This window comes from Peromyscus eremicus, unplaced genomic scaffold, assembly GCF_949786415.1.
Source record: "Peromyscus eremicus unplaced genomic scaffold, PerEre_H2_v1 PerEre#2#chrX_unloc_1, whole genome shotgun sequence".
In the NCBI taxonomy this organism is placed as follows: domain Eukaryota; kingdom Metazoa; phylum Chordata; class Mammalia; order Rodentia; family Cricetidae; genus Peromyscus; species Peromyscus eremicus.
In genome coordinates, this window is record NW_026734288.1 from 1,093,688 (window position 1) to 1,101,770 (window position 8,083).

The 8,083-nt window shown below is 36.4% G+C and overlaps 1 protein-coding gene across 3 annotated transcripts; it reads right to left on the reverse strand.

Annotated features, from left to right (window-relative positions):
• Positions 1 to 4,437: 4,437 nt before the first annotated feature.
• Positions 4,438 to 7,609, reverse strand: LOC131901006 (zinc finger protein 431-like). 3 transcript variants are annotated; one of them, XM_059252325.1, is made up of 4 exons: positions 7,561 to 7,609; positions 7,299 to 7,359; positions 5,978 to 6,144; positions 4,438 to 5,809 (listed from the first exon to the last, which is right to left on the reverse strand). In XM_059252325.1, the coding sequence occupies exons 1-4, from the start codon at positions 7,592 to 7,594 to the stop codon at positions 4,503 to 4,505; spliced, it is 1,569 nt and encodes a 522-aa protein (XP_059108308.1). In that variant the 5' UTR covers positions 7,595 to 7,609; the 3' UTR covers positions 4,438 to 4,502. The 3 variants fall into 3 exon arrangements, with proteins under 3 accessions (XP_059108308.1, XP_059108307.1, XP_059108306.1); XM_059252324.1 differs by adding an exon at positions 6,687 to 6,742 and having other exon boundaries at positions 4,438 to 5,988; positions 7,298 to 7,359; positions 7,561 to 7,594; XM_059252323.1 differs by having other exon boundaries at positions 4,438 to 6,144; positions 7,561 to 7,594.
• Between the last annotated feature and the right edge of the window lie 474 nt (positions 7,610 to 8,083).

Here is an 8,083-nt window from a genome sequence, read left to right on the forward strand (position 1 = left end):
ACCATTAGACTGATTCCTACTGATTTGGGGCATCAAGGTTCTTGGGACAATCTTGATTTTCATCCTCAGGATGTAACCAGGTTCTGCAGATTTCTGGCTTTGTCGATAGGGACTGGTAATCCTGTAATACTAACTGGTTCAGAGTTTGGTTAGAAATACTTTGTACCTGTTGTTGAAGAAATCTAACCAAAAGGTTTATGAGGCAGGGTGCAATTAATATGGTTAGAAAAAGGAAGAAAAGAGGGGATAAGAAAGGGAGCATCCATTTCCATGTCTACTAGTGTTCCACTGTCTGGGGGCATCAAGCAGTTTCTAGTTTGAAGATCCATCTGGTGGTGTTGGTTCTTATCTTTCACTATCCCTGATTGATTGACATAAAAGCAACACTCTTCCCCAAGAAAGAAACAAAGACCACCTCTTTCTGCTGTTAATAAATCTAATCCTCTCTGATTTTGTAATAATACAGTGGCCAGTGAGTCTATTGGTTCCTGAAGAGTAAGGATAGTCTGACCTACTTGTTGGAAATTCTGGATGAATTGTGAGGAAAGCTGACAGTAAATAGCTAGGGGAGTAGTCAGTCCTGCTATTCCAGTGGCTGTACCTGCATTTATGCCCAGGCCTGCTAGAATGTGTATTAACTGGATGGCTAATTTGTCATGCCTTGTGGCTGTGAATATGGCATTGGGAATTGGCAAGGGTTCTTCACCAGGTACTACCCCTAATTTACAATACAGGAATACCAGCGCACAAGTCCCAGCAGGTAAGCAGTGACAAACATGATTACCAAAGAGAATATAGGCATTGTGAATGCTTGGACATAGTGACTTGGTGTTAGTACCAAGGGTAATAGTATTATTGCAGTCTGCAGAATCCAGAGTATACACAAATTGTATTCCCAAGGACTTAAAGCCATCTGTAATGCCAAAGAGAGGAATGTGAGAGAGATAAGTGGTAGTAGAGACATTTGGCTTGAAGCAATTAACAAATGGTAAGGTGAGAGAATCTAATAGGACAATGGGTGAGGCCAAAATGGTGAAGGAGCATTTGACCCTGGAAGGACACATAACCAATATTCTCCAAACTGTCAGGCTGAGCATCATTGAACAACTAATATGTGGTAGTTTGCATCTGAAAAAAGAGGTGGTGTGACAAGGAGGTTGAATAAACATCCTCAAATAAGGTGACATTCAGGATTTGAGACCCTTTGAGGAACTTTGGACCACTTCTACTGTACTATCCCTAGAGGATGAGAGAGTGGTATGTATACCCTCTGTATTTTGAGTGTTACCAATGGGATCCACTACAGAATATCTCAGCAAGAATTTTCTGTTAAGCCCCCCCCCCCTTGCTCAATCCACTATGAGACATCCTTCCAGGAGCCAGGGTTCTTCTGTGCACCAGTGAATATAGATCTTCACATTCAAAACTCTTTTGAGAAAGAGATTTATATAGGAAGGAAGACTCCAGGAGAGTATCTGCAGGTACCAGAATGGAGAGAAGAGCTCACAACTGACCAGGCAGGGTGGTTTATATAGGATATCCTGGGGGCAGAGTCAACCCGTGATTGGTTACATTTTTTTTAATGCCCAGAGATTGGCCAGTTATGTGGGCTAGGGACAGAAACAGCCTTGATTTCAGGGCCAAACTGTGTTTTTTCCACTGGCCTTTCTTGGCTTCTTGACACTACCTCTAAGACCAGGGCTCATTTCTTTCACTGACTCTGATTCTAGGGACCAAGAGTGTTATTTTGGCACTTGACTCAGAGTCAGGGCATATTTCTCCAGTTCATTTTGCTGGCTCAGGTGCCAAACATAGGTGGTGTTTCTTTCCCTGGTCCTGGGCTCTAGTGCCAAAATTCTACTGTCTTGCTGTGTGATTGGTTGGTTTCACAAGTCAGTTTACCAGGGGAAGTGATGGCTCTGATTTCAGCTAAACTGTTTTTCTTTCACTGGCCTTATCTGAGCCATCTTTTCCTAGTCCTGGGCTCCAGGGTCAGGGTGGGTTTTTTTAGCCAACACCTTTCCCATACAGTTTTGACAAAACAACAATCAATGGTAGTACATCATCTACCCTTAGAATTGTACTCAAGAGGCAGACACACAAGAATTATGAATTCTAATATATCCATGACTAATTATTGACACTCAAGGCAGGCTGGATAACAAACATATCAAGCACATTTGTGAATATTAAATATAAAAATACAACCATGAACAAAAATCCATCACCCTTTTACAAACACCCTTACGTGAAAATCTGTGATCACACACTACCTGAGAGTTAAATAAAAATGAACCACTTAGATGATAGCCATCCCATTCTATACAAGGCAGCAGATAAATACCTCTCAATAAGTGAAAGTGTAAAAGAAGATGAAAAAAAGCCACAAGGGAATATAAGGACCACAAAATAAACTTTACTAATTGAATTTGCCACACATATCTCACACTTCAACATCTTTCTCACATGTTGCAAAATAGAAGCCACAATGAGATCCTCACATCAGTCTTTGGTGAACCTGGTTAATAATTTACTTACTTCAAATCTACAATGAAAAAGACTTAAAACAAGGTTTTTTCCTTGAAACTGAAAACAACTGTGATGTCTAAAGTATTAACCAAATTGTTTACATGAATAGGGTTTTCTTTTGTATGAGTATGTATCTATTTCCTGATATCAAGATGATATAAAAAAGCTTTAAAATATTGATGGGGATAGTGACACGGCCAAGCCTTTAACAAAAGGTCATTCCCTGTACCAAGATCAGGCTTTGGATGACTTCCAGTAATTCTTGCAATAAGAAGCTTCAAGGGTCTAACCTTCTAGGGAAACAGAATGCACATACATATACCCAGAGAAAGACACACACACACACACACACACACACACACACACACACACAGCATAATTAAAATAGAAACAAATCTTTAAACTAATTTTCAATCATGAATGTTTTTCTATTTTAATTATGGTAACATGGGTTTTGAGGCATCTAATAGATTACAGAGTTTTTCTCCATCATAAATTGGGCCATGTAACACAAAACATGCTTGTAGACTTGAAGTCAGAGTAATCTATCATTTTCAGTCTGTAATATCATTTGAGAAGATTTAGAAAATGGTACCCTGCTGGAAGAAATCATTCTTGAGGGTTGGCCTGAGCATCTGCATCTGCACACTATTTCCAACTTACACTTTCTGCTTCAGGACAAGAATGTAAATTCTTAGCTGTGTTCTTTGGCTGCCATGTCTGACACTTGTTTCCATGCCACTTTTATGAGGTTCATGTATTGCTCTGGAAAGAAGGGACAAATTAAATCTTTTTCTATGTCCACTAAGATATGATCTATTATCAAAGCAACAGAAAAGGCAATGATACACATCTATGAAATTTTACCCCAGAATTTGTTATCTCATGTATTTGAAGAGAAGTACAAAATTAAAAGGGTTACCATATCATTTAAATTTATAGGCCTTTTATCTATATTAGTTGACATGTATAAACAAAGTAAAAAGAGATATTACAATGCTTGAACAGATTTTTGACACAGTTTAGATTTTTTCCAATAATTAATTTTGTGTAACTGAATGTAAATATGTTGGATGAAGATCATAACAATTCACATATATTCAGATTTCCTTTGGTATGAGTTTTTTTTCTGATCCTCAAAGTCTAATGTTACATTCAAAGGCTTTAAGAAACTAATTACACACTAAGTTTTACAGTTATAGGGTTGCTCTGTGTTTTGACTAGGCATTACAGCATTGATTATATTAATAGGGTTTCTCTCTAGGATGTGTTCTTTAATATACTTGAGATGACTGGACTGTGAAAAGGCTTTACCACATTGTTTACATTCATAGGGTTTCTGTCAATTATGTGTACTTTCCTGAAAATGGAGGGCAATGTGATGAACAATGGCTTTACCACACTTACTACACTGAATGGTTTCATTCCAGTATGTGTTTTTATGCCTTTGAAGATGAGAGTGACAAGCAAAGGTTTATAGAACACTGATTACATTCATTAGATTTCTCCAGTACATGCAATTTCATCCTTCGAAAATGACAGTGTTCTGCAAAGGCTTTTTCTTAATGATTACATTCATAGGGTTTCTCTGCAGTATATGATCTTTCATGCAATTGAGTATAGTGATACGCAAAGGCTTTACCACAATGATTACATTCACAGGGTTTCTCTCCAGTATGTGTTCTTTCATGCCTTTGAAGAGCACTGTTTTGAGCAAAGGCTTTATCACACTGATTACATTCATAGGGTTTCTCTCTAGTATGTTTTCTTTTATACCTTTGAAGATCACTATGACATTCAAAGGCTTTACCATATTGTTTACATTCATAAGGTTTTTCTCCCATATGTGTTCTTTCAGTTGCATTGTGATGAGCAAAAGCTTTCCCACACTGATTACATTCACAGAGTACCTCTGCTGTATGTATTATTTCATGTACTTAAAGATTTTGGGGCTGTGCAAAGGCTTTATCACATTAATTACATTCATAGGGTTTCTCTCCAGTATGTTTTCTTTTATGTACTTGAAGATGACTGGGCTGTGCAAAGGCTTTACCACATTGTTTACATTCATAGGGTTTCTCTCGAGTATGCGTTCTTTCATGCACTTGAAGAGCACTGTTTTGAGCAAAGGCTTTACCACACTGATTACATTCATAGGATTTCTCTCCAGAATGTGTTTTTTTATGTACTTGAAGATGACTGGGCTGTACAAAGGCTTTACCACATTCTTTACATTCATAAGGTTTCTCCCCTGTATGTGTTCTTACATGTAGTTGAAGAGCACTTTGTTGAGCAAAGGCTTTACCACACTGATTACACTCATAGGGTTTCTGTTCAGTATGTGTTCTTTTATGTACTTGAAGAGAACCAGACTGTGCAAAGTTTTTACCACATTGTTTACATTCATATGGTTTCTCTCCAGTATGTGTTCTTTTATGTACTTGAAGATGACTGGGCTGTACAAAGGCTTTATCACATTGCTTACATTCAAAGGGTTTCTCTCCTGTATGTGTTCTTTCATGCAATTGAAGAGCACTATGTCGAGCAAAGGCTTTACCACATTGATTACATTCGTAAGGTTTCTCTCCAGTATGTGTTCTTTCATGCCTTTGAAGAACACTGTTTTGAGCAAAGGCTTTACCACACTGATTACATTCATAGGGTTTCTCTCCGGTATGTGTTCTTTTATGCATATGAAGAATCCTGTAACATGAAAAAGCTTTACCACACTGCTTACATTCATAGGGTTTCTCTCCAGTATGTGTTCTTTTATGTACTTGAAGAGAACCAGACTGTGCAAAGGTTTTACCACATTGTTTACATTCATATGGTTTCTCTCCAGTATGTGTTCTTTTATGTACTTGAAGATGACTGGGCTGTACAAAGGCTTTACCACATTGTTTACATTCATATGGTTTCTCTCCTGTATGTGTTTTTTCATGCAATTGAAGATAATTGTGCTGTGCAAAGGCTTTATCACATTGCTTACATTCAAAGGGTTTCTCTCCTGTATGTGTTCTTTCATGCAATTGAAGAGCACTATGTTGAGCAAAGGCTTTACCACATTGATTACATTCATAAGGTTTCTCTCCAGTATGTGTTCTTTCATGCCTTTGAAGAGAACTGTTTTGAGCAAAGGCTTTACCACACTGATTACATTCATAGGGTTTCTCTCCGGTATGTGTTCTTTTATGCATATGAAGAATCCTGTAACATGAAAAAGCTTTACCACACTGCTTACATTCATAGGGTTTCTCTCCAGTATGTGTTCTTTTATGTACTTGAAGATGACTGGGCTTTGTAAAGGCTTTACCACATTGATTACATTCATAGGGTTTCTCTCCAGAATCTTTTCTTCTATGCAGTAGAATTACTTTCCAATGAGCAAAGGCTTTGCCACTTTGATTACATCCATAAGGTTTTTTAATGATGTATGTAGTTTCATGACTTTGAAGATTACTGTGTTGTGCAATGGTTTTACCACATTGATTATATTCATAGTATTTCTCTCCAGTGTGTGTTTTTTCATGCCTTTGAGGATGACTATAACGTACAAAGGCTTTACCACACTCAATATATCCATATGATTTCTCTGTAGTATGGCTTCTTTCATTCCTGCAAGAATTAATGAAACATTTAAAAGCTTTACCATATTCATTACAATGCTGAGTCTTTATATCTGCATGAATTAACTTTACAATTTGGTCTAAATATAAAGAGAACTGAGATCTTAAGGTTTTAACATGTTGTTTACACTCATTTTGTTCCCCTGCATTAAGGATGGCTTTGCATATTTGAACATGCTTGCAATAGTAAGAGCCTTTATTACCTGGCTCATATGTATGGCATCATTTTTCTCTTATGTTTTTCACATGTTTGAAGAAAACTGGAAGAATTTGGACATTTACCTCTCTTATACTTTGATAAATTTTCCTATACTGTGAGTAATGCTACATTTTCAAAGTGAACCAGGACAAACAGAATCATTTACACAGACCTAGTACTCATAGGTCTTTGCTGTTGTGTGTTTGTTCATCTATTCCAAATTAAGCTGGAAAACCAATTGTTTGTAAATTTGAATGTCATTCAACAAGATTACTCAACATGGGATTGCTACATGTCTTATAACTGTTCTGAGATTCAGAGTTGAACATTACTTTTTTTCCATATCCTTATGTTCATATGGCTGGTATCCAAAGTGACATATTATATAATTATTAAAGAAAGAATAACAACAAGAAGGTTTCCAAATTTTCTTTACAGTTGGACTTTCTTTTCCCCATCAACATGAGGTATAGGAATTAATGTTTCTCTACAAAAATCCCCCCTTAATTCTTGAGTCTAACTACCTATCTAATTAAAATTAGCAAAAACGGAATACCTTTTTAAGTAACAATGCTTTTACTATGGATTATTTGCTTATCAAAAGTTGTGTACATATTCTTATCATACATTCAGTGAGTACACCTTTTGTAATTTGAATAGTATGAAACTAAATGGACTGCCACTTGTACAGAATAGCTCTGATGAAGTTATTATTCAGATGATGATTTCTGTTAAGGCATTGATTCCTTGTCATCCTTCTTGAAAGTATGACTTGCAAACACAATTCACTTACCTCCCCTTGAGGTATATGTGTTTATGAGCATTTAATGATCATCAATGCATTTTAAGTTGTGATTATTTACAATGTTTCACTTCTTTAAAACTTCCAGATAAGTTAAATATATCCAGAGGCCCATTTGTATCAGCTCGCACAAGAAAATTACCTTCCACGTTTTTGAGAACTTTGACAATGTTCTTCAACTTCGACATCTTCCCAATTGTACCCTAATATATCAAACAAGGAAATGTATGAAATATTACAGGAAACTGAAAAGTTTACATTACTATCTTCACTGATCCTTAGAACCAAGCCTGTTTTATTCACCTCATTCTTCCTCATTCTCAATCAGAACTACAGAAGTGCATGAATAACCAAGAAACTGTTGTCCCCTAATTTAAAATGTGAAGGAAAATTTACAGTATTACCTATAGCAGTGAGGTTCATATAGGTCTCCAGCATCACATCTTTGTAGAGATTCCTCTGTGCAGGATTCAAAAGTGCCCATTCTTCATGAGTGATGTTGACATGCACATCGTTATATGTCACTGTATTCTAAAATATGCCATATATAAATATGCCATCCACATGTATAAAACTAAAAGCATGATACATCATAGTAAATGTGTGCTTATTTGACAATAAAGTCATACAATTCTGGTGACGGCTACACATATTCTGTAAGTCAGATATTACAATGAAATCATCAAGTTACTTTACAAAGAAAATGAATAGGAGGTTAACATCTATTATTTTTGAATGCTTTGAACAGATATCACCTCACAAGTGAAATGCCTATTAAAAGAGATAGAGAGGCAAGAAACCACTTCAACAATAGAAATTGTATGAATAATTATTAACTACAAAGAAGATTTGTAAGCTGGGTGTATTGGCTCATGCCTTTAATCCCAGAACTTAGAAAGTAGAAGCAGGTATAAGTGTTTCTGAGGT

Bases quoted from the DNA above. Each gene is read 5' to 3' on its own strand.
- LOC131901006 (XM_059252323.1), bottom strand. From the start codon at position 7,594: ATGCTGGAGACCTATATGAACCTCACTGCTATAG. The intron at 7,360-7,560 runs GTAATACTGTAA...TTGATATATTAG, and splicing joins TATGAACCTCACTGCTATAG to GGTACAATTGGGAAGATGTC. The intron at 6,145-7,298 runs GTAATTTTCTTG...TAATTCTTGCAG, and splicing joins AGTTCTCAAAAACGTGGAAG to GAATGAAAGAAGCCATACTA.